The sequence below is a fragment of the Apteryx rowi genome, unplaced genomic scaffold (genome assembly GCF_003343035.1).
Source record: "Apteryx rowi isolate R43461 unplaced genomic scaffold, aptRow1 scaffold_148, whole genome shotgun sequence".
NCBI classification, from domain to species: domain Eukaryota; kingdom Metazoa; phylum Chordata; class Aves; order Apterygiformes; family Apterygidae; genus Apteryx; species Apteryx rowi.
Window position 1 is genome coordinate 727,104 of NW_020447730.1, and position 25,634 is coordinate 752,737.

Sequence of the window (25,634 nt, forward strand, 5' to 3'; positions counted from 1 at the left end):
ATCGCCTCAAGGCCGGCGGGTGCATCACGGGAAGGGCAGTCCTCCCACCTCCCAGCGCCGGGCGAGGTGCACCGTGGGACTTGTGGTCCTCCCTCCGGGACAGCGGTGCTTCATGGGATTTGCAGTCCGGGCCTCGCCAGCCTGGCCGCAGCGCACGGGGTCCCGCTGGCGGCCGAAGACTACAGCTCCCAGCGGGCTGTGCGGCGGCGGCGGCCGCCCATTTCTCCCCGGGCCGGGGTTGACGGGCCGGCGCCGCTTGCGGGGGGGAGGGGAAGATGGCGGCGAGGCTGAGCGGCGGCGAGAACCGGCTGGTGTCGCTGCCCCTTTCGCGCATCCGCGTGATCATGAAGAGCTCGCCGGAGGTGTCCAGCATCAACCAGGACGCGCTCTTCCTCACCGCCAAGGCCACGGTACCGGCTGCCCCTTCCCTCCCCCTCGCTCCCCTCTCCTGCCGTGCCTGGGCCGGGCCCGGCGGTGAGGGGCTCCCGGGCCTGCTCCTCGCTGAGGCGCCGCCGCCCCGGGCCGCTCTCGCCGCATCTCTCCGGCCTTTCCTGCCCGCGGCCTTTATCCCCTGGCTGCCGTAGTGTAAAAGGGCTTTGGGCATCGTCTGGAGAGACTCCGGAGCCCCCGYTTCCAGCGCCGTCGAGAAATGAGGCCTGTGTGGGAACGATCCCCTGCTGTTTGCCGGTCCCGAGTGTCGCCCGCTGGGCCGCGGGAAGTCTCGYGGAGCAGCACAAAATAAACTCCTTATGGGAGCCCCAGCCTGCGGCCCGTGCTCCGTATCGGGGCCTTACGCCTTTCTGAAATCCGCGGGGCTTTGCACAGAGTGCCCGGTATATGTACTGTCAAACAGGGGGCTTTAATCGGGGATTAAAGAAAACTGCTGCCAACTATGCATATGACTTCACTGCTTGACTGTTTATTTTGTTTTGATTTCTAGGAGCTTTTCGTTCAGTATTTGGCTACGTACTCCTACAAGCATGGCAGAGGCAAGGAGAAGAGTGCTCTCACTTACAGTGACCTGTCTCATACTGCGGAAGAGTGTGAAACCTTCCAGTTCCTTGCAGGTATCTATAGAGTAATAGTAAATCCAGGATGTAATTTGGAAAATGAGGATGACAGAGCACTGGAACAGGTTGCCCAGAGAGGTTGTGGAGTCTCCTTCTCTGGAGATTTTCAAAACCCACCTGGAAGCGATCCTGTGCAACGTGCTCTAGGTGACCCTGCTTGAGCAGGGGGGTTGGACTAGATGATCTCCAGAGGTCCCTTCCAACCTCAACCATTCTATGATTCTGTGAAATGAAAGGGTGCTGTCATTGAATAGTTCTGTAAGGACAAGATTCTCCTACTGGTCCTTAATCTCCTGAATAACATTCAGCTGTAGCTCTCAAACTACATCACTAAGAACATTTATTTGTTAATGAATTGGGATTTTTCTAGTGCTGGAAAATGACACAAGGCTCTTCAGCCTTCAGCATGTTGCTATACCCATTTCTTAGCTTCAAATAACTGCATCCGAAAGCTTTCAAGCCTATAAATGAGACCATTTTACATCCTTAGGTGCCAACTTATGTGGCCTCAAAAACTACAAATTTAAATCTACAAGTCTTCTTTCTCGGAGAGATTTATTCTGTGGTTCCTCTCTCTCTTTTTAGTGTATGGAGATGCACGTGCATGCGTGTGCATGCACGCACGCTTCTTGGTGGTACTGGGATTTTTGTTTTAACACTTAGAAAAGATATTGGCATAGAGCATGGGTTGAGAATGAGAGATTCGTAGCCCAGTTTTTCCTTGGGCACCTTGTGGACGTGCTTTCAGAGSCTGCAGCCCTGCTTTGTCTCAGGTCCATCGTTATTGCCCTGAACAATACCTTTCTGAGCACAGAAAAGCCTTTTCCACAGAGCATAAATGGGATAGCTATCCCATTAAATCTGTGCAAGCTGGCTAAGTAACTGAGCACTCTGTTTTACCTTTACATCAAATAACAAAATGTAAGCGAATAGGTAGCAAACACAGTTGTTTGTAATCAGTTTTATAAAATATATTCCTCATCTTTGATTACTTGTGCCCTAAGTGAGCAGTTCCCTCCTTTTCTTACAGCTTGTTTATAAGGCAGAGTAAATAATCTGGTTACTCCTTAAAATAATAATAATTTTTAAAAACCTGCCTCTTTTGGACTGTGTTTCAGTAGTGATATGGATGCAGCAGTATTAATGAGATAATTTAAGCATTCAAACTTTCTATAAAAGAAGCAATTCTACCTTTCAGATATCTTACCAAAGAAGATCCTAGCTAGCAAATACCTGAAAATGCTTGAAAAAGAGAAGCGAGATGGAGAAGTGGGGGAAGATGAAGACAACGATGAGGAAGACAACGAAGATGAAAGTGTTGAAGAGGACATTGGATCTTAAGGCTGACAGAGAGTTACTTCATAGTTAATCCATTTTCTGTTGTAYAAAGGATGCTGGTTTTGCGACTGAGAATCCAGATGCTGGATATATTTATACACTGAGCCATCTGCTTTTGCTTTGTTTAAGAAGTTTAGAAATTGAACTTCATCCTTGCTGAAGAATGGAATTCTTCTCCCAGACGCATGACGGGGAAAGAAGAGTTATTGTAAATCTGACCGCAGAACTTGCTCAGGCGATTTTTAAAATTACTTCTTCAGACAATCGTTAAACAAATCTAAAACGTCTTAGGAGCAGCGCAGCTTTCAGGCCAAAGGCTCGTCCTCCCCCAGTTCGTGTCTCTCCCCGGCATGGAAAATGAGGGGAGGGGAGGCTTCTTACCCGACCTCTACAATCCTCTGCCTTTGCCTCTGTGGGCAGACAGTAGCTGATCAAACCATCCCCCAGTTCTATGGAACAGTGCCAGGGCGTTAGCAGTGGACTAAGCCCATTTTTTAAAAAAAATCTGTTGTTTTTTTTGTTTGTTTTTTTTTTAAAAAAAAAGCTGCTTCTGTAATGCAGCCTAAATAGCCGTGTCTGCACAGCAGTGGGCTGGAGGATGAGATCCGTTCCAATAGCTAATGTGGCTCTGCGGCCGTAGCGGTAAAAAGTGTTAGATAATGATGTAAATATGTATATCTAGAATCTTCTTCTCCGGTGAAGTCTCTACTTCTGCAATTTGTCTGCGGTTTTCTACCGAAATGGACATTGTTTTAAGTTTATTGAATGTGGGTTGTTGAATGGCAAGAGAATGAGCAACCCTTTCGCCAATTGAGTGGTAGAGCTGGATTTTTTTTTATTATTATTATTATCTTGTGTGTTTTTTTTTTTAAATACAGAAATGGCAACAGTCCTAGGTAAAACTTTGTATGCAACTTTTTAAAATAAATGTTTTATATGAAAAGTGACACAATGCAGAGACTTTCTACAGTTCTTTCCGGCTTCAGTCGTGTACATGATCAAGGCACAAACCTAGTGCGCTTGCTGTTCATCTCCCTAGAAAGGAAGGGGGCAAAGAAAGAGCTGCGCGATGCTCGGAGCCCTCTGAAACCTTCTCTACTAGCAGTTCTAAGTAGGTCTAGCCTGCTTTGGGAGTCCTACCTGCGTTAACCAAGAGTCGCTGCAGATGCRCAGCTGATGTTTAGAGAGAGATCGAAGCAACTAGCAGCTCTCCAGATGGCAGGAGGTTAAGAGATGGACGCTTGTTTTGCTTCACTGCCTCGCAGTGAAACCAAGCTCCCTGCTCCAAGTAAGCATGGGAAGAAGGTTATTAAGGCACTAAATCTCCAAATCCAATAAGCTTAGGCAGCAGCCTGCCCTTAATCAACCAGGAAGTGAGAGGTCTCCTGCAACGCCCTAATTTGGATGGCATGGGAAAGAGCTGCCAGGAAATGCTCTACCCTGCGTCCTCCCTGTCGAGCTCCTGCTATGCGAGGCAGAAAGCGCTGCCAGTTGCGTAATCTGGCGCACTCTGCGTTTTTGGTCGAACAATGCAAAAATTGGGGTTAGACGAGTAAGATCAGAGACTGGCAGAAGAATAAAGCTGCAGGGCCACAAAGGAAACTTTACAAGATCAAAGCAGGCTGCACTATAAAAGCTTTTCCCAAAGTTACCATAACCCAAAAATCGTATCAGGAACACTGCAGTGAAGAGTAAGCGATGCTTTAGCTGCAGCAAAATTCCCAAGCTGTATGCAGAAGGATAGTGTTGAAGGGCTTGGGGTTTTTTTTTTAATTATTAAAAGTACATGGAGATCTGTGGCAGGTGAGTACCTCCCGCTATTCATAAGTCGCAGGGGAGGTGACCATGGCTGGATTTGGCACTTGGATGGCTTGTCACCTGAGTGCGCTCGCATTTGTTGGGTGACACAGCAGCACCCCTGTCAGACACTGTGCAAGAGCCCCAACCCCTTCTGCCTCAAGAACGGTCTCGTGCCATCTAGCAGCTCTGCCTGCGCTCTTGGACCGGCCTCCCTTGCTCTTGAGTTGTGTGCCACCGGAGAGGGGCRTGCACAAATCTTCCCAAGGAAGAGTCACCCGCCCCGAGAACGCTGAGCACTTGGTCCGTGATGCACACGTGCCTCACACAGACTCGGAGCCATCTGCTGCCAGAGCTGAAGACACCAGCCATGGTTGTGCTGCTTTCTAAGGGCGGTGCCTGGCCTGCTTCCTCCCCTGGCTCCTGCGGGAAGCACCAAGACTTCACAGGTTCTGCAGCCAGCTGGTCTGAACCCTCCTCTCCTCCCCACCTTCCTCTCCAAACCGTCAGTCTCCTGATGAATTGAGATGTGTCCGAAGCACAAGAATAAGCAAGAGGCGCATCTCTGCCCTTGGCCGTGAATTCCCCAGACAAGGCACGCGCGAGCAATGGGATGTGCRCACGAGCAATCGTGTCCATAGAGCGGGACGTGCCCTTTCCGCAAGGCTACGCAGCCTGAGACGAGCCAGACTGCTTAGGTACAGGCCYGGTACGAAACAGGTCCTTGTGCTGGCCCCACAGCCAACCTGGCCTCTCTGGTGGGCAGCTGCGTCTGCAAAACGCTCACCTGGGGAGAGGGGAGCAAGCAGAGAGGTTGAATGATGAGATCCTTCCTCCAGCCTCTGCTCAACGGGTGTCTTTGAGTGTCCCCGTAAAGCCAATGAGCAAATCTAGCGTCCTTCTGCGTGGCTGTTCCCCACCACCACCGCTCCCACCAGCAGATCTGCTAAGCCAGCACATGTGTGACCCCAGCAGCATTTCACCCCAACGATGACCCCTGTTCCTGCAGTCCGTGCCCTGGCGTCCCTCTCTGGAAACGCTCTGATGGTGCTTTGATCGTCTCTCCGCTCCCCTCGCTCCTTTTACTGCTATATCCTATTTCCAGCAAAACTGATACGGCCACCAAGAGATGCCGGAAGCGCTAACGAAGCACTAACGTTAACGCTGGCTCAAACGCTAAAGGAAATACCTTGTGAGCGCACTGACCAGCATGACAGCCCACCAGRGTAAGATCTCAAAGTGCCATCTCCGAGTCGCCAAGCAGCCGGCCTTTAGCCCGGGCGGGAAATCAAGAGCTGGATTCGTGGGCTATTACAAAACGCAGGCTATAACCCACAGTATTTAACAGTAATTTCCCCAGGTGGGTCCAAAAGCACCTCAGGACCATAGTATCTGCTACGTCCCCGGCTCTCCACGGCTGCTGAAGGTCACTAGTGGACACCGCAGCACTTAGGCTTGGAGTCCAGCTCCCGAGCAAGCCAGACGCTGGGGGACATGAGCTGGCCCCTTCCGGGTGGTTTTCCGCGAAGGCTGCCTTAATAACGTGGGAGATCCTCCTCACCCAGGCTGCCTGAGGAGACCGTAAAGCTCCCATCTCCCGAGGTTTGCAAAACCGCCGAAAGGACGACGGCTCCTAAAGGTCAGTTACCCTCTTTCACTCCTCTCGGAGCGTGCCGGGGCACGGTGAGCACCCTCAGCCACCTGGTGAGGACACAAGAACTTGAACGCTCTTCTCCATCAGCTCAGCCTGAAGGCTCCACGGTGACTACGGCCAAAGTACCCCCGGTCGCTGCGGAAAGCGCCCCGCTGCAAGCAAAAGGCCTTCAACGGAAGCTCGTAAAGATGAGGAACTTTCTTTTATTGACATACTATGAGGCAAAACAAAATTGACACCATACAAAATAACTTTATAAAATATCATTCACATCATTATTTTGTCAGGAATTACAGCATTCTGAGCTTGTTACAAGTCGTATGTTTTGAGGTGAAAACCACTATGCTAAATCTTTAGTATTAGTTGTATAGATATATACAGTAAGAAACCAAAACAGAAACTGTTAGGTTTTTTTCATGAGTTTATTGCAAAAGTAGTGCAAACTATTTTTACCTTGCAAGCTGTAAAACAAACTCGGGAAAGGACCCACCTAAGCTTAAAAACACGACAATAAATGCTCGATTTCACAGCCTTAGAAGCTTCCTTCAACGGTTCTCGACAACGCAATCTCCCCGTCTCCGCACATTTTGTAGATTTTCACCGGCTCGGAAAGGAAGAAGCAGAAAGGCGCTCGCTCGAACGCCGGGCCGAGGCGCCGAGCCCGGGCTGCAGCTGAGAAAAGAGTCACGAAAGCCGTACGAGCGGGGGAGAAGAAAAAAGGAAAAGGTACTAAAAAACGAGGAACACGTATTGTCTGTTTTGGAAAGACAGTATCCTTTTCCCGGAGGCCCCCGCGCAAAGTGGCTCCCCTCCCGCGCCCGCCGTTCAGCCGAGGCAGGATACTACTTTCGACGAGAGCTACGGAAAACGACGGTCTAAACGCTACCGGGGTCCCCAAAGCAAAACGGGTAGCTAGGAACAGCCTTAAAAAAAATAAAAATAAAAATAAAAGCAAACAAATGCTACATGAAAAATGTTAAAGGAACAAAATGCAGCATATTCAGGCTCTTTTTTTTGTTGTTTTTCTTCTTTTTTTTTTTTCCTTGAGGTACCTATATAAATATTACCTTCTGCCCAAAGTACTATTGGTTTGGTTAAAAAACTAAAGTCCTTATCGTGAGCCAATTGCAGGGCATCCATTCTTACCGAGAAAGTGCAACCATGCTGATAATTTAGATGCAGCATCTTAAAGGATGATTAGGCTTTAGGAAATATAGCTTAAGTAAAGACCTGATGGAGCAGTTTTATAAAAACATTTAACAGAGGCGTTTTCCTTTTTTTTTTTTTTTTTCTCCTTTTTTTTTCTCTTTTTTTTCGAGTCTCTCTGCAGCCGAAAGCCTTAGGAACCAGCTCGGCAGTCCTGCCCCTAGGGAATGTCAGCACTTTTACTATTCCACATAGAGATTTTCCTTGCGTATTTAAGCTAAATACAATTGACGGAACGGATTCCCCCCCCCTCTGTATTCACTACTGATAAAAACTTTTTTTTTTTTTTAATTTCCAAAAAAACGATAGCGTATCACAACTTAAAATTTTCCCCAAGGGAATCCTATTTGAGTAAAAAAAGGTTTACGGAGATAGAAAAACGCGGACAGAGTTGTAAACTGTGAAATACAAAACTGGGTGGAAAAACGCAGTGACGTTTTACTCCCTTCGCTTTATATACGTGTCCGTACGCACACACGTACACAAACACAACCCTGTGTAACGTGCGTGCGTGTGTGTGTATACATATATATATATATGCGTAGGTATATAGATAGATACGCACAGAAACGCATATATCCAGGGTTGGGACTACATCTTTTGAAAAATTCACTCCTGGGTATCTCCCTGCCTCGCTCCGCCGCGCCACCGCACGTTTTCCAATCCGATCCGCCGAAAAAATAGCCTAACGCTTGCTAAAACTACCTTTTGCTGCTCTTTTTTTTTTCTTTTTTTTGCAATTAAAAACCCACTCCGCGGTGAAAACGCGGCTGCGGTTCCAAGGGGGACGGCGAGCGGCGCGCGCCCCGCGGGACGAGGCGCCAAGGCACAGCGAAGGGGACGCGGGCGGCCCGGCGCCGCCGTCCCGCCGTCCCGCCGCTCCGAGGAAATAGCACCCGACTGTTTACATGAGGTAGATCCGAAGGGGAAAGGCGGCCGGGCGCCGGCGCTCGAGCCCCCCGGCAGCACCCACCAGGAGACCCCCGGCGCCTTGGCTCCTGCTATTTTTTTTTTTTAATCTTTTTTTTTTTTGCTTTTTTTTCCAAAAAAATAGTAAACTTCAAATGGTTGTAAAAAAAAAAACAAAACAAAATGCATTTTGTTTGGAGGGAGCCCGCGGGACGCGCAATTGCTGAGCTCCTTTTCGCTTCTTTTTCAACCACCTTACAAAAATCCAAATCGGAAAGCGGTAAAACAGGCGGCAAAAACCTCGGCAGGCGCCGGTGAAATCTGCAGCGTACCAAACGCAACGGGGAGCAGGGGGGGAAAAAAAGAACAAAAAAAAGGGATTTAAACGATACATTCTGGTTTCCACCTCGCCCTCCCGCGGCCCAGGCAACCCCTGGGCTGCGCGAAGCCTCGAGCTGGATCCGGATTTACAAACCGCCGGAAATTTTGCCAGTTCTCCTGATTGTACCAACGAACCAAAAACCCTACTGAAGTCGGCGAAACCGCGCCTACGACCCCAACAAAATTCTGCCTTTATAGCTTCATACAGAAATAACAGGCCCATTTTCCTTTTGCCAGCAGGCACGACGGGTCTATACATGTATGTATATATATATATGTGTGTGTGTGTGTGTGTATATGTAATATATACACACACACATATAATATATAAAATTTGCTAAATTGCCTCAGCAAATTACCCGAAGTGAAGGGCAGCGTCCTTCGGGAGAGCACACGGCTTTTCCGCGTGAACTTCTTCATTGCCCCCAATTTACGGCTTGATTTCTCAAGAATAGATCATTCTGGAATTTTCGCCTTAGTTTTTTTTCCTGAGCAAATGCCCTCATTTACAAAATGTGGAAAAAAAAAATAATAATAATAATAATCCCCCCCCCCAAGGTCTACGGTAAATTATTCCCTAAGTCTATCTCCCTTAAGCAAAACACATAAAACAGCTAAGCCTCCCCCTAACCACGTAATCAAAAATCACTATTTCTACCGCCCCAAACTAGGTAATGAAAAAAAACGGGAAAAAAAGCTACTACCTTCTTTTAAGTGGGAAACATTCTGGGGATTCAATGTTACCGCCGGCCAGCTGAAGAGGAGTTAAAAATTCACGTCAGCCGGGCTACATATATATATATGTGTGTGTGTGTATATATATATATATATATATCTGTTTTCTAGCAGGAGATCTAACCTGAGCGAGCAACGCAAAGGCAGCCAGCCGGGGCCGCGCAAGCTCCCCAGCTCGCTGCTGCCCGCCGAGCACCCTCAAAACCATCCTAAAGGTCATAAAACCCTAAATCTCTGTTTCCGGGGACAGTTTGGTCACTTTGCAACTCCTGCCGGCCATCAGCGAGCGGTTAGGCCAGCGGGTATCTTCGTTGCTCTTAAGGAGGAGAAGACGACGGGACGAAGCGAAAGCAGCCCGGGATGCCGGCGCATCCGAAAGGCRGGGGGCCAAAAACCAAATCGACTACGGAAGAAAAAAGAGCATCGCCTTTTGCGTAGATTTGCAACGCAAACATTCAGCTCTTGAAACGCCGCTTCCTAAGCGGACCACGGCAGCGTCGACGGCGTCTACGCATCCCTAACGCAGGACGCGGCGAGACAGTTTCTGAAAAGCAGCCGCTTCCTAGGGAGCAAAGTCCTTTCCTTCGGGATTTGGGGGAGACGAGTTTGCCTAAGCTCTAACCAAGAGCCGAACCGAGTCTTCCGCGTTTCAGCCCGGCCAGCCGCGAGCCGGTAAGCTCGGTTTTGCAATCGCTCCAGAAGACTTTCCCGCACCAAGGAGCAAGGTCGGCCCGAAAAACCCGGCCGCCGCGTCTTGCCGCAAAAGCCGAGCGCCGAAGGAAGCCAGGGAACGGCGGGACGCGGCCRCAGCTCGTCGCGCCGAGGTTGGAGGTCGGTGTTTAAGCTGCRTTTAAGTCACATGAACCCTAAACACCTCCGCTGGCACCACTAAAGCGACGGCGCCCTCGCGTTCACGCCACGACGCAGACAGAAAGTCGAAGGACCTGCAAAACCGCAGCTTGAGTCTCGATGCCGTAAAATACGGCAGGATCCCTAAAACACCAGCACAACAGGGAACGGCATCCGCAGCGTTTCGGTATTTGCTGCACGCAGCGCTACGCACGGTGTTGTCCAGCGGCTACAGCAGATGCAAAAAAAGAAGCCTTACAGTAAAAAGGGAGTTTAAAAATATATATATATATCAGTGCAATTACCTTCTGCTTGAAGTTTTCCTTAAAAAGACCGCACGCACGCATCCAGAAGCGTGTCACCAAACGGAATACGAAAGCAAAACAAGCGCTGCCCTGTATCAGAAGCTGAGAAAGCCGCGCCGGCGGGACAAGTACGCAAAAAGAGGTGTTGCTGTAGGAGAAGAGTATTTAAAAAAATAGGAAATAACGTCATTTTAGCACACCGGTATCGAGGGTGAAAAACACAGCGTGAGAACTTTTTTACATTCCTTTTTTATGTGTAAGAGAGCGCTTAAAAAATAAAAATAAAATAATAAATCCCTTATGGGTTCTCTGTGCCACCAGGAAGGGTCACGGGATCACACCGAGGGGCAAGCAGGTCCCCCAAAGCCGCCGGGGCGCCAGCTACCCGCTGCGGAAGCCTCTTAGCTCGAAACCTCGGTCTTCTCACAGAGCGACCCGAGCGCGCGGGAACCGAACCCGCCGCCTTGAAAACCCTCGTGAAAAAAGTGAGCTTTTGCCTTCGTTAGAAAAGCGACTGACATTTCGACAAGACGGCGGTTAAAACGCTACGAGGGCTCTAAGAGCTACTGAGGGAGTTCGAATTAAAGCTAAACCTTAGCGACGTTTTGGCTTTACCAACCAGGGAAGCTACGCCTGGCAAAAGAGGAAGGAGATAGATAGATATCTATATATTTAGGATTTTTTGTTTCAAACATAGCTGAGTTTTCCCACGCTGGCTCCAGCAGCTGAACACACACCACCTTCCTGATATCCTGGGCAAATGACTAAATAACCGGGCTACCTCGGACACCGGCCCGAAGCCGGGCAGGGACAAAGTCACCCGCTTCCGACGCCGCGCGACAGGCCGATTCCTCCCAGGGCTCGACGCGACCCGCTTCCCCGGGTGCCGCGAGAGGCAGAGCCCGCGTTACTTCTGCCGAGCCGCCTGAGCAGACGAGTCGAAAACCAAGCAAACCTAGTGACAGCGTTACATTTAGCAAGCAAAACGAACAGAAAAACCCTTCCGACTATTTCGCCTTCGTGTCTTCGCTACTCGTGTTTCTGGGGGGGTTGGAAGGGCTCGCGGAAGGTCTCCGGCCCCACGCTGGCCGCTGCTCCGGGATCAGCCAGCCCGGCCTGAGCCTGCCCCAGGACCGACCTTCCGCAACCCCTTCCGATATTGGGATATTTCCGTTCCAATAGTGTTACTACGTCAGAAGGGCGACACAAGACAGAGCGCCAAACCGGGCAAGTCGGTCGCCTCCGCTCAGCTCGCGAGCAGCCTCCTTTAAGGGCTCCGACACGCGGGGGAAAGCGCGTTGGTGGCCGGGCTCGCTTTGGGCACCGGGCACCTTTAGCGCCTGCCGTCACGCGGGCTCGAAAACCCACTGCCGGGCGGTAAAAACGCGTCGGGTTATTGCTGACCTGAGCTGCGCAGCGACTTAGTGGTTCTAAGTAGCGACGGCGGCAGCGGGAAGGTGGGCCTCGGCCTCATTCTCCTTTTTCTCCTCTTCCATCGTCGCCCCGCTGGCGAATCCTGCTGCTGCGTTTACCTGAGATATTGCTGGTTTTACTAGAGGCGAGAAAAGCACAGACTGGAGCCTTGTTCTTGACTGGAGGCGTTTCCGAATACGTTGTTTCTATTAAAACAGGTTATTTCTATTAAAAAGCTGCCYGGAACGACAGCGGCTGGGCCTATCGCACGCTGTCCTTACTTCCAAACTTCACGAAAAGCTTTTCGGAAAAACGCTTTAAATCATTCGCYGCTTTGCCATTTTGTTGGAGGACGGGCAGGGAAACCAAAGCCGAAGGATGAACCAGCGCTACAGGCTTAAAAAGCCAGAAGCGCACCCTGCACTTTGCTTTCTGTTACCCCAGCAGGATTTTAAGCCTGGATTTACCCACCTACGACCAAGAAGAAACTCCAGCCCCGCAAGCCTGACCGACAACGAGAAGAACACGACTAGTCTGCTACGAGAATTCACACTTATTGCAGCTAAACGACGACGACGMCGCCAGCCAAGACGCTGCCACAAGGCGAAGAGCTGAGCTCGCGCAACGTTAGGTACCTGGAGCTGGCAGGCAGCAAAAATGGGCATTTTCTAGCTTATTCAAGAGGAAGCCGTTCTCCCCGACCCGCTACGTGGCACAGACCTCGGTATCGGTTAAAGCTTCGCCCAGCTCCGCGGCTAGAGGTAAACGCGCTCGAAACGGCGCCTGAGCGTCCGCCGAGAGGAGAGAGAAAGCAAAACGGACGCGCGGAGGAGGAGCAGATTTCGGGACGCCGCCTCCGAGCGCCTAGTCCGGCTCGCTGGCGAAAACCGCGCAGGAGCGAGGCAGCAGCGGCAGGCTGCCCGCGCTTGCTCCGCTTCTGCCCGCCCGCGGCGTCGCGGTTAGCGCAACRGTTCCCCGAGCGGTTACGAACCCAGCGTGCAAACTAACGGAAGCGCCTGCGTGATCATCGTCAGTCTGAATTAATGCTTCTCCCACGAGAAGGGCAAAACTCCCACGTCTCCTCCGGACCTTTAGGCGTAACGAAGAGAGCGTCGCCCCCCTCCGTCAGTAAACTTCGGTTCCCTACGATTTACCTTTACTGCATAGATTCTCCGACTCGAGCCGGCGTTACAAACGGCGGCCCGCCCTCCTCGGCCAGGGCGCCCGCTCCGCCGGGGACCGGCACGTAAATAAAATACAAATCGTTTTGTGCTTGAGCCAAGGCGGAACGGCTCCGAAGGGCGCGGGGAGAAAGCCGCCGGCGCGCTCCGGAAGCCGCCCCGTGAAAAGACGCGCTTGTCCGATCCCCACCGCGCGGATCGCCGGGCTCCACTGCGTATTTCTGCATCGGAATAGCCGTGTCCCCACGATAAGGTTTTAATTTCTAAACCCAAAGCCTTTCTTGATATGTTAACAGAAGTATAATGAGCACTCCTTAGTAAATAAAAATAAATAATAGCCTCTAGTCTATCACATTAATACTGCGAAACATATATAAAATTTACATTAATTCAAACATAACAGTGAAAAAGGATTGTACTGTATTTATCACCACAGACCCGTATTCTTTAGAGACTTTGGAAAGTTAAGTGTCACAGTCCTGTATGACAAATTCTAAAATTAGCTGTCAGTATGATTTAAAAAAAACTCTTTACAAATTTTTTAAATGGCACCTCTTCTTTTGCCAATCTAACTGGACCTATTAAAAGTTTAGGTACAAGTTCTCTCTCTCTCTTTTTTTTTTTAATTTCATATTTAGTCTATGAAAAACATTTTTAAATGCAGCACAATAAAAAACATTCAAGGACGAGCTTCAGAAAATACATTTACCCTTAGACGCACAGAGAATAATCTTTTTAAGACAGTTGAAAACCAGAATTTTGTCACTTTCTCCTTTTGAAAATAAAGTTTTGTAAATGCATCTAGAATAATCAAGGCATAAATAGTCAAAAAACGCTTTGCTTTCCTTTGTATTAAAAGCTAGTTCACAGCATTGTAGCCCATCAACGTTAGTGTGAATTAGATCTCTCCAAATTATTAAAAGCAATTAAAATGAATAGCAAACTGAAGGATGAGTTTTGTGGGGGTGGGGTGGGGAGGGGGTTTCCCTAAGCCCTGAGATCACAGCTCTTGATTTAATTATAAAATATGGGTCTGTTTTATACCAAGCAGCTTAGAGATTTTGGCAAACCACGTTTCCGACGACTGCGGGGTTTTGTAGAAGGATGCAGTTCATAATCAAGTCTGAAATTCTGGACGGAAGGCTTTCTTGCAAACGGGAAGAGAAAAAAATTAGGACGCATCGCTCATGGCTGGCGGTCACTGTAGCTTGGGCAACTGGTGGTCTAAGTGCAGCTGGTCTCGTGTGAATCCAACTCCGTACTGTACTGAGTCGCTGAACATCAGAACATGTCAAGCAAAGTACATAGTGCGCAACGTGTCCTGGTGAACCTGAACTGCTTTAGCAAGTGCCTGATGATCTCTGCCGTTACTCTGACCAGAAGTGTGGCTTCCTTCAGCACTGAAAGAGAAGGGAGGGGAAAAAAAAAAACAAAAAACAAAAAAAAGGGGGGGGTGGGAAGGTGAAGAGAAGCCCCATTTAATCCGCCTCTCCTTAAATACATGATTTTCATATCAAACACTTCTTCTGAATGGTCAAAAGTTAACACTGTTAAAACACCACTGAAGTTCTGAAACAGAAGAAAGCRCAGAAGGACACAGAAGCAGCTTCTGCTCTTTCACAGCGTAATTCAGCGGAAAGACCAAACCTACCCTCTCCCTGCTAACCGAGGAGCCCCCTGACCCCAGAGTTAACAAGTCCCTTTCCTTCCTACCGCCTTCAAATCACGCCGTAATTCAGAATCGCGTAACTCACCTATCGTGTTCTTTGTCCACCAGGTGGTACCTGGCTCTGAAGGCGACCAGGTGCGCGTAGTACGCTGGCGCAGGGATGGAAACGGAACGAGTACAGCGTACGTACGTGTGACACAGCTGGTAGGTAAGGATCTGCAGTTCGTCTGAAGAGAAACGATTGTCATCCCAGAGGACGTGGTAATGAGAAGGTCTGCTTGTTCCCTGCAGGCAGATCACGGAGGACATCAGCACTTCAAAAACATTCMTAACTAACAGCAATTTAACTGGTGCCCACGTTGAAGAATCTTTACGTAGAGTATTACATTTTGACTGTCAGTACTGTTGCTATCGTTTAATTGTTGCTGTTTCTGATCGCAGAGAAGAAATCGCAGGAAAACGCAAAGCTACAATGGTGATATCTAAAAGCGCTAGTTACGTCCTCGCAATTGGATGCGCATTTCAAGCGAATTCAACGCAAGRGGCACTTTGTCTCTTATAACTTTCAGCTACGCAAGTGAGATAACTTCCAGACAAGCAAAAGGGTAAGGAATGAAACTAAGGTGCTTATCAATATACGTGTGTCAGCAGTCCAGGCTCCCCTTGCAGCGCACGGAGAGAACAAAGATACTCTTTAGAGCAGCAAACAGGAGCGAAGCACAGCAAACCACATGCACAGGCTGCACTTCGCATCAGTTTGGTTTCATTGCTTCTTTCAGGTTTTAAGAACGATAGAAGAGCATCGCGCACGGCCCAGGAACGCACAGACAGACGTTGTATCGCTTGTCACCTGTGTAACCAACACACGAAATACCAACAGCCAACGTTGTTCAAAGTTTTCATCGCCCACAAGATGCCCTACCTGAATACCAGCATGACTACACAGGTAGAAGTCAAACTCTGACGGATGGGTGATTTTTGTGTCCACTGTGGTACCGGCTGGAATGTTTCCGCTTTTCCCAACCTGCGAGAACAAAAAGTGCAAATACAGTAAGGCTCAGATTAACTCTTCCTTTTAGCTGTGCAGCCAAAAGAGAAATGCGACAAAGATCTTAAAATAAAGAAATCGGTAAGAAGCAAAAAGTCAAAAAAGGACCAGTAAAAATGAAATTTTGTTCAAATGAGAATCTGGAGCGTCTCTACCAGAGAAAAAGAAAAAAAGCTGCAAAATCTTCTTAGAAGTTACCCATAAAAATTTGCTTTTCTGATCAATGCAAAAAGAATTTCCTGTGATTGAGCTGTCAAATCCTTTTCACCTTCCCAATCCGAGAGAGATTATTCCAAACTTTTCTTGTTTATTCTTGAAAGAGGAGAGTCCACAGCTGTAAGGGGGCCTCCCYTTCCCTTAAAAATACTCTTTACGTAAGAGCAGAACTTAAAAATATTCCTTACTTTTAAATACTTTAACAGTTGCAATCTATAGCATGCTCTCAATATTCAAAACACATACAAATCAGCATTAAAAGTAACTAATTACTGCCTTAAAGCCTAGTGGGGCTTCTGCATGTATTCACAGAGATATAATACGGATTAAGAAACATTCATAAAACAACTGGAAGTGTTCAGCACTATAATATAAAATGTGTTGTGACACTCGCTATGCCCAAACTGAATTCCACGTGTCCAAGATATTAGACACCTAAGACATATTAAAGGTAGCATTCAYGGAAAAGAAAATATTCCAGAAGTGCAGGGTTCATCCCACCTAATTTCTGTGTCTGCTGTGCACGTGTCTACGTGTCAGCCAGTTCCCCGGGAGCCACTCTTCCGGCAACCAAAATCAAATCAGTGAACTCGGCGGAACTGGCTACTTCGGAATCAGATGAACTGTGCCTTAAACTGTGTTGGCAACACCAATTAGACCTCTGTTAACTACAAAAAGCGCCTGAAGCGACTATTTTGGATGTAGGGACCTTCACTGTGAGACCCTGCATTACTCGGGTGAATCTCAACCCTTGAGGAGCTTGAGCCAGTACGAAAACTGAAAGGAAGCCTGAAGAATCTGATAGATTGCAAAAAAGGACGTACAGACACGTCGAAGGACATTCTGCCGTGTTTTCGTAACAGCTTCGTGCCTTTTTATTATATAAAATAAAAACAGAAAATGAAGGTTTTCCTTTGCAGGCAGAGAAATCCCACCACGTACCTCCTCCGACCAGTCCCTTGCTACTTAGTTAAGCGACACATTTTTAAYGCAGCACGTAGGCAATTGGGCTAGTCGCAGATCACAACGTACCCGTTCGTTTTTATCTGTGCAGAARAGTCTGGTGTGATGCCTTTTCTGCACAACTATAAACGTAATCCCAGGCTGGTAATCCTTTTCTAGCTTAATGCATGCTTCTCTAATAGCCAGCAATTCGTGATGGAGAACCTGAGTCATAAAAATAGAAAAGGGTGATAAATACGAGACAGTTTTCTACTAATTAGTCTTATTTATAACATCCCTTCTTGCACCGTCACTCAGAGTAATGAAATGTCAAAGCATGSGGGATCAAATCTTCATTTCTTCACTTGATGAGAACAAATTGGCTCACCAGCTTGCTGAGCCGGGCCTGAATTAGCGTCCGTATTTGTACAACTCTAAGCATGCGGCTTGGRCTAATAAGCTGGATGTTAAAATCTTTTTAACTGCCAGATACAAATGAACATTTAATTAGATTGTTGAATGTACAACAGCCTAATTATTTTCCAGACTAGTCTGAGGAATAAAATCCAGAACTGCTGAAGCGAATACTGTTTCCCAGCTTTGCGAACTCGTACGGTGGACTATCAGAACCAATAAAAACTGGGAAAAATTGAAGCGTCATAAAACAAAAAGCAACGATTTGGGATTTATCATAATTACCTGAACTATGAATGAAAGATGCAGTGGAAAACAGCAGCAAACGGAAAAATCAATATTAGTGAGAGGAAAAGCCATAAAGTTCATATGAAAGGAAAATAAATATAAGAAGATATCTGTTAAATTTTATAGGGAATAAATGAATAGTGACAATGTGAAAATACAGGATTTATAAATTCTGGGAAAGAAATAAGAATATTAGCTTACACTTAGGTTTTCTTTACTGTCTATGTTTATGGGATCCAATTTGACTAACATATCTTGAATAAGTCCCAGACGTTCAACACTTTTGAGCATTAAAACTGTACTTGATCATTTTATTTGTGCAAAGGGAAGTGTTTTAAGGGGAAAAAAAWATAAAAAGCTCCTGAAAAACACAAAACCACTTTTCCTGCTCCTCTTGGTTAGAGTCCAACGTATTTGCTGAGGGAAGAACTGATACACTACTTTCCATAGCTCCACTACACAGAACTACCTCTACTACAAAGTCTTCGACAGAGAGCTACGTAATCAAAATCTTAAAACACAAATGTAACCTGTTGGAACTGCCCCTCAGAAACGCCATCTCGGTAGAAAATAATGCGAGTTGGTTTAAATCTGGTCGACTTGTAGAACTGAATAAGCAACTCCCTGACCATGGCAGCCAAATCTTGGATGATTTCTTGGCGGTGCTGCTGGACCCGGACAGTGGCACAGTATCGATTAGGATGAGCATCCATGCTTCCTACAACCTGTGGGGGGGGGAAAAAAAAGCTTAATACCAAACTGAACTTGAAAGCACTTTAATACAAGTTATTCCATGAAAATAACTGAACTGTCTTTTTAACAGTATCTTGCAATCTAAAGGGCTGACCAAGCAAAGATGCAGTCAAAACCATAATTGTAATATATATATATGTATAAATATAAATAAAATATATATATATATATATAAAAAATATAATAAGAAATAAAAAAATCCAAGACAATTTGTTTTGTCAGGAAGCGTGAACCAACAAAAACCGCAACTGGGCCAGCATAATTCACTAGCAGCAATGGGCAAATTTTTAATATCTTTAACTGCTGAAAAAGGCAGTTTTAAAGATACACTGACTTATTAGAGGTCACCGATAAATATCAGCTGATAAGAAAAGCTCCTCTGCCTATTAGCATCTCAGGCATTTTACAAGCTAATACATACATTTAAGTAATTACTATCAGAGCAAGATYCCCAAAGTTTCATTAGATTCTGCAGAAAAATAATACATAATGCTGTAATTGGGCAATTAGAAGAACAGGAACTCCAAGTAATTGAAAGTAAGCACCGAATTGGAAGAAATGMATCAAAACCGAGCAGCCGGGGAGAGCAGGGGCTAAAGATTTACTCACCGCAGCGATAGAAGGCTTTTTTCCGTCGCCAGCTGGCGGGTGAGTTACGTCTGCGCCGAGGAATATGACGGGCTGCTGAAATACTGGTGGTCTGCAAAAGAAGAAGCGGCTCTGTGAAAGCAGCAAGGYTGACGCTTAGCGGAGCCGGTCGTAACTCAGAGAAACAGCACTTCGTACGCCCGCGGTACAGACGGGAATGAGTCAACGGTTTGCACCCGTCCAGAGCTGATCCTTTGCCCTGTGACAAGACTTAGAAGTCCTGACTGGGGTTCCCATGCTAGATGCTAAATACTTGCGCCTATTTTTAAAGCGTGGCTAATTGCAAACTGTTAATTTTTATAAGAAATGAGTGGGGGAAAAAAAAATCCTTTTAAGTTTAAGTCAAAGAATCGCAGCCTCCATGGATTAGACCGCAGAAGAGATTAAAAGCTGTTCTCTTGGCATCAAACATCTGAGAAAATTAAAGGATTCTGCTTCTATACGTCCACGGTGATTTTGCACGCAAAAGGAAAAACAGCGCCAGTAGGGAAGTATGAAAAATCTGGATGTTATAGGTGTGATTTTAAAAGCAGAATTTTTAAAAATACGTTTCAAAGTTTTAATTAAATCATGAGGTGAGTTTACTGCATCAAAAGCAGAACACCAAAACACTGCACTGCAAATTTTAAAGCTTTAAGTCTCTTGCTTAACAAACCATTTAATTTTAAATGGGAGATTTTAGGCCACCAGAACTGCCTGTGTCTGTGGATGTGGGGGGGAACAGTTATGTAGATAGATGCCCCTGTTATCAGACCTTTTCTAAAAAGTATTTGAAGGTAATTGTAATAATGTAATTTATAATATACAAATAGAAAACTGTTCTATTCCCCCCCCCCCAAAAAAACAAAACAGAAAATAATAATTAAAACATTCTGACACAAGTAACCCCAAAATCCACTTGTCTGGAACAGCTAGGTGTTATATGTAGTTGTGCCGTTTTGTCTTTTTCCCTTTATTTAACTCCATTTTCGTGAACAAATAGTTTATCGGTAATAACAAGCAGAACTCAACTTTCTGGCCACGTTACTGCTGTCAACACGGGCGACACAGCAGAGAACTCGTATTTATGAAAACAACATAAAACTGCTGATATGGTGTGTGCCTACCTTCATACTTGTTCCTATATTTATACTTTTAACTTTTTAAAAAAACATTTTGAAGGGCATGCTCTGTAATATAATGATTTTTAGTTGCTTTAATAGAGGAGACTTGGACAAGCACATTATCCAAGCTGAGCATATTTAGAATTTAATTATAATTTAATTTGAAACAGAATTTACAAGGTACACAAAATATACATCCCCTCCGATAACGCTTTTTTTTTCTCCCCAAGTGCTTGTTGTTGAATTATTTTTCAGCAGCTGCCTTCTGACTAGCCTAAATATGAAGCGAACATTTGCTTATCTGAGCAAAACAGGGTGTTGACTTCTTTGAAACGGGATCCCAAGAATGATACGGCAGGTTATTCCTTGAGCTCTCCATAGCTCGACATGCAAGGAGTGGAAAAAATCCATCTTTTTACCGAAGTAGAGACCTAGCTGTTCATTTTGATGGACCTAGCTAGACCTATCTTTAGGTTAACCCTCTCGAGCCTACAKAGGTAAGACAAAACAGGCTGAATTTTGTTCGTTTTTCCATCAGAATTTTTTGGAATGGGTTTTTCCATAAAACCGCCGAAAGGTTTCCATTTGAGAACATTTGTTACAAAGGGATACACAAACCCATCAGAATCTTGAACAACAGGGTCCAGTCGTTTTTACAAATAAAAAGATATTATTTCACTCTCACTCTAATCAAGTATACAGAGAACTTAATGATCTGTTAAATATGGGAGTCCATAGAATCAGAGCAACTTTCCAGACTATATCACAGTACAACTAAAGCTCATAGTGCGTTAGGGCTTAACTAAAGCACCGCAACGATAATAAGAAACTGCAGAGTAAACTGGACCTGGAAATGAATTAGTCTTTTCTGCTCCCGACTTTTGTCTTTTCAAATATCTGTGTAAGTCGAGACACACAGTGGAATAAAGAATCCTTGTGATAATTAAACTATATAGGAAAAGGTGCTGCTATTCAAGATGTTTTCTATAGGTCTCTACAAACTCAAAGTGAGAAAAAAAATCGTAAATTCTTCCTTCAAATGAAAGCTGTAGACTTTAACGATCAGATTGCAATTAAAATATTTTGATTACTTTTTCTTACACATTTCAATGGGAACAACTATTTTTCTTCAGTGTTTATAACCCAGCTTTTGCAGGACCATGTTAGAACCCCAAAGAGAGTTTTACTAAATAGTCACTTAAAAAAAAACTACAGCGTTATCTACTACAGATAAAAGCACCTATATTATGTTAATACGATCCACATTCTCTTTACAATACAATACCGTCTTCCTCTGTGAAAGGTCTTACCTTCCCTGTGGCAGTAAAATATTATTTACGCCTCCTAACTTGACGTTTATTTTTAAGCAAAGGTTAGACAGGGTTTGCGGTGTCGTTCTTTGCACGTTTTTCATCTGAACGCACTGCGTAGCCATTCCCAGCACGGTGTCGCCAACACGCTTCACCTCCGCTGCAGAGCAAAGCAAAAACAAAAAGCATTTGCACGTTGCTAATCCAAAGAGGAAGGAGACATTTAATTCAGCGCTGAATACCTACTCCTAGAGTTTTAGCAAAGCGGCCGTTCGAGCTTTTTTTAAAAACAAAAAATACAGAACCACCCCAGCCTCCAAGCAAACCTCCTCTCGGTTCTGTATAACTTCTCCCTGCTGACAGTACACTAACCGGGTCCTAAATGTAACAAACGGTATTTTTTTATTCGTCTTAACTATGGATTATTTTAAATCACCCTAACTGTAATTTCAGAGTTTTTGTGTTTCATCACCGGCACAGAAGAAACTTTGGCTAGTGAAGTCACATCATACGAAAACCATTAGGATGAACAGCTATTTTGTCATTAAACCCCGGACTAATAATGCAAACTTAATAAAGGCAGTAAGTAATAGTCAGCCAAGCCAGGAACATCATCCTTCCTGTTCATCAGCTCATTAGCTTTAAACCTGACCTGCGGAGAAAGCGGACAGGTTAGCAAAGGGTGGCCCGTAAAAACTCCAGAAGGAGCATCGTTAAGAGTTTCACTCTTCAAAGGTTTAAACAAATCCTACCGTTAATAATAAAACCGAGATCGCAGGCTTGGAGAGCGCCATGATCTCACTTTCTGGAAAAGCAGACGTTTAGGCTCCACAGGAATTGAAGCAACACTGCCCTCGGAGAAGACGCAACCGCCCCTTTGGTGTCACCAGAGGGAAAGAGGAGGGGAAAAAGCAAAACTGGGCGTATAGAAAGCCCAGGAGCACGGAAGAGCACAGGGAGGAAAGAGAGGGAGACGATTAGAGGGGCGAGGAGAACCCTAACGGAAGGCAGCGACGAGGAGGGCGGGTGGGAGCGACGCCGCCTCCGCTCAGCGGTCAAGGAGAGGCAGGAGCCCCCTTTCAACGCCCAGCAGGGAAAGCGAAGGCGTCATTTTGCACCGGATTTCTAGTAACAAATTGGCGATGAGCAACTTCCTTTAAAGGAAACAAAAACGCCAATGGAACGGTTAGCATTCGGGGAGAAAAAAGGCAGATGATGCTGCAATGAGGTGGAGTAAATAAGTGAGAAAAGGAGGAAGACAGGATGGGAAACGGAGCAGTCCTGTGTCCAGGAAGAGCGAATTAAAAACAACGTACACGGTTTGTCTGAAGCGTATTGAACCAGTATGGATGAGCCCTGTAAACTGGACAAACGATCGATCTGTTTCCGAAACCGTTTAACGTCACTGAGCTTTGACCTGTGAAATTCTATGCGTTTGCGTCCTCGCAACCCAAGAGTTAAAAACAAAAAGACCAGGAAAAAGCCACTGGCAGAAATCTTCCACTTCATGCAGGTTTTTGCCAAAGGCTGAGTCAGCAAAGGCGTTTCAAAAGCTACACACGGGTTTTGAGTTCACTGCTTGCTCAGTCACTCGGAGCTTTTAGCACACAGCTTGCTATAAAGTACTTTTTAAGCCACTGAAAATCAGGTTTAAACAATTTTATAAAAAGCCTTGATTTTAGCTTTCCCACAAACGGAACATATCGTGAGCAGGATGAATGTGAAAGAGCAAATTAAAAGGAGAAAATAATGAAGCAAATTGAAATGAAAAATGATTAACCAAGTTACAGTATTAATATGAAACATCATGCAGCACAAGAAGAGGAATAAAATTGATGCACAGCCCATTCCTACCTGGAATTTATACAAATAAACCAGAATTAAACTTCCGTCATTCAGACACTTCACAAAAATACAGGAACTAGTGATCAACGCGCGCATACGCTCATGATTTGCACGTACTCACCATAGACTGGTGTTTTCCCTGGCAAAATGACTACGACGAGCTGCAGCCCCGTGTAAGTGTTCTTCAGGTGCCTGAACATGGGCTCCACGCTGTCGGCTCCCTGCGCGTATTTACAGAAGCACGGCTGCCCCTGGATCGGCATCCCCGCATCTCTGGAAATCTTCCTCAGCTGCTCTGTGAAGGACCTAAAGGTTGTACACACGTTAGACTCTTAGGTGGCCAAAACCATTTCGATTTTGCGCCCATTTTCAATGGAACAATCCTGTTAAACTTGAAAAGCTTTGCTGTCCAAAAAAACCCCAGAATTCACCCCGAGTGCATCTCTAATTAAATGGCTTTCCCTATTCAGTGACTGAAGGAAAAATAGAGGAAGATAATCAAGCACCTTGCACAAATAACACTGTTCATAAAAACTTCACTTGCAAAGCGAGTGAGCTACTCCAACCCGTTAGCTCTGCCGATGAGAAACACAGTAAGAGCTGCTTTTTGCACAAAACACGACAGCAACACCATTTTGGATAGGCAGCTCTACAACACTTCAGCGCATATCGCTAGAAAAACGTCAGGAGCTTGTTCTTTTCTTGCTAAGGAGAATGACCAGCAGAAGTCTTTAGCAATTGTGGCTCAGCGAATTGAGCAAAGAGCAACAACACTGCACAAGAAAAACTTGCTGGATATCGGAGGAAGGGCGCATCCTGGAGGTGTTCAAGACAAACCTGCTTCAGGACGGTGCCAATACGAGTGTCGGTACTGGAGACAACCTAATTTTGTCCAAGACTTTTATCAGTGAAGAGTCCGTCAGGGYCTCTGCTAGCAGCTCCGCCGTGCCGCAGTCTGCCTCCGTCTCCTGGCCCTTGTTCACGTTGCAGTGCTTGGCTATCTTTCCCTTTGAGAGGTGACCAAGAAGCAATTTTTCACTGTGCCTCTTTTAAGCAAGACAACCAGAAGCACTTAAGTGTAGGAGTCTAGGGGCCTATAAAGTATACGGAGTCTAGAAAGCATCTTCAAAGTTGGGGCACTTCGATGCCTGCAGTCAATAGCGCATGCATAGTCCGTGACTCCCATCCTGATAAGCAAAGGCCACATCCAGTGTAGCAAGTAGCGAGGTGCCACCRAGCAGATCTGCAGGGTGGAGAACTTGGCACTGAGGAACCACCACCCACACCRGACATGTTTCTGGGATTTTCCTGGCTGTAGCCAGGTGTGGTGGGCTGAATGTCCGTTAGGGGCTGATGTATATCCTCTAGTTGAGTTTCATCCTAAAGAAATCCAGAGTGTGCACTCTGCTTGCTCCTGGATGCAGAACGTGGCCTGGCAAGTGGTGACCTGCAGGAGAGTCTCTTCAAATACGCACTCCCAAACCAACCTAAAACACTAACACAGAAGCACCCAGAGAGGTCCTTTTTTGGCACTTGTCTCTACTGCCAGAGGTTTAATTGATACCTGCTTGATCCCTGGTAGCAACGGTTAACTGACATCAACGTTGACAAAGACCTTTTATTATTTCAGAGTAGACATCCCCATAGGTGCCTAAGAAGTTGCTTGTCTTCACAGAAGGGAGCCAGGTAACACAGTCCTACCCACTTAGAGGCTGTGAAGTTTTAGTTTCTTCTATATCCAACATTATTTTCAGGGATCATAAAAGAATGTGAGCCTCAGCCCGGCAGCTTGTGACTTCTTGTAAAAATAGGTATGTAACACGTTTTCCCTGGCAAAACAGGCACTCACCACTATAAGCAGAAATAGTAGCAGGATAGACAAGTCTAAAACGCTGCAAGTTTTGAGCCTGTATTTATAGGAGTCTATCCACTAGCATGGTGTCTAACAGGAAAGGTTACCTCACTGTTCCCAACAGCTGGAGCCGAATGATTTTGAAGACTTTTAGGGATTTTGAAGGTGCTTAGTCTGAGCTAAGAACTAGACAACTCAACAGCAGCTGAGTTTCAGCTTGCTCAACAAGATGCAACAAGAAGGGACTGGATGCAGACAAATTCCCAGTATGAAAGAACTTCTTTGCAGGATGAGGACAAATTCCATCTAAGCTAAAATTAAGTTATTTCAGCTCATTATGTTGCAKGCTTGTGCCTATTCCTCCGGTGAGCTTTACACCCCAAAGCTGACCAACTTCTCCTAAGCAGCATTGGACTTGGAGAGAACACGTCCTTAACAACAGCACAAGAAGCGAAAGGTAAGATTTTTACTGTTTCATCACCGCTTGTTAGGGAAACGTTCCCTAGCCATTTGGCAAGTTATCAAAAAGAACATTGTTATGGTAATGCTACTGTTACGGATAATGACTGCCTCGCATTCCCCTGGAAAAGAGCAGTCGAGCAAGCTCCCAAGAGCTGCCTCTGCCCATGCACGAAGGGAAAGCGCGACTGCGTGCCAAGGAATGAGATAATCCCCGTACACGGGCAGGCACGCTCTCCTTGATCTAAG

At 46.1% G+C, this 25,634-nt stretch overlaps 2 protein-coding genes across 5 annotated transcripts in view; one reads left to right on the top strand and one right to left on the bottom strand.

Annotated features, from left to right (window-relative positions):
* Positions 1–235: 235 nt before the first annotated feature.
* On the top strand, positions 236–3,355 carry CHRAC1 (chromatin accessibility complex subunit 1). The gene is made up of 3 exons (XM_026058516.1): positions 236–410; positions 941–1,067; positions 2,269–3,355. Exons 1-3 carry the CDS (start codon positions 276–278, stop codon positions 2,409–2,411), a joined length of 405 nt encoding a protein of 134 aa, XP_025914301.1. The 5' UTR covers positions 236–275; the 3' UTR covers positions 2,412–3,355.
* Positions 3,356–6,042: 2,687 nt separating this feature from the next.
* The window catches only part of AGO2 (argonaute 2, RISC catalytic component), a 58,322-nt gene continuing 38,730 nt past the window's right edge, over positions 6,043–25,634 (bottom strand). For all 4 annotated transcript variants that reach the window (XM_026058513.1, XM_026058512.1, XM_026058511.1 and 1 more), the window contains 8 exons: positions 23,196–23,380; positions 21,230–21,389; positions 18,778–18,868; positions 17,946–18,140; positions 16,804–16,938; positions 15,430–15,531; positions 14,593–14,792; positions 6,043–14,238 (listed from right to left, as the gene is read on the bottom strand). In XM_026058513.1, coding sequence (XP_025914298.1) covers positions 14,130–14,238; positions 14,593–14,792; positions 15,430–15,531; positions 16,804–16,938; positions 17,946–18,140; positions 18,778–18,868; positions 21,230–21,389; positions 23,196–23,380 — 1,177 coding nt within the window. In that variant the 3' untranslated portion in view covers positions 6,043–14,129. The remainder of the gene's footprint in view (positions 14,239–14,592; positions 14,793–15,429; positions 15,532–16,803; positions 16,939–17,945; positions 18,141–18,777; positions 18,869–21,229; positions 21,390–23,195; positions 23,381–25,634) is intronic.

Excerpts from the sequence above, each read along its gene's own strand:
- CHRAC1 (XM_026058516.1), top strand. The coding sequence starts at position 276 with ATGGCGGCGAGGCTGAGCGGCGGCGAGAACCGGCTGGTGTCGCTGCCC. Across the intron at positions 411-940 it reads TCCTCACCGCCAAGGCCACG|GAGCTTTTCGTTCAGTATTT; the intron begins GTACCGGCTGCC and ends TTTGATTTCTAG. Across the intron at positions 1,068-2,268 it reads AACCTTCCAGTTCCTTGCAG|ATATCTTACCAAAGAAGATC; the intron begins GTATCTATAGAG and ends TCTACCTTTCAG.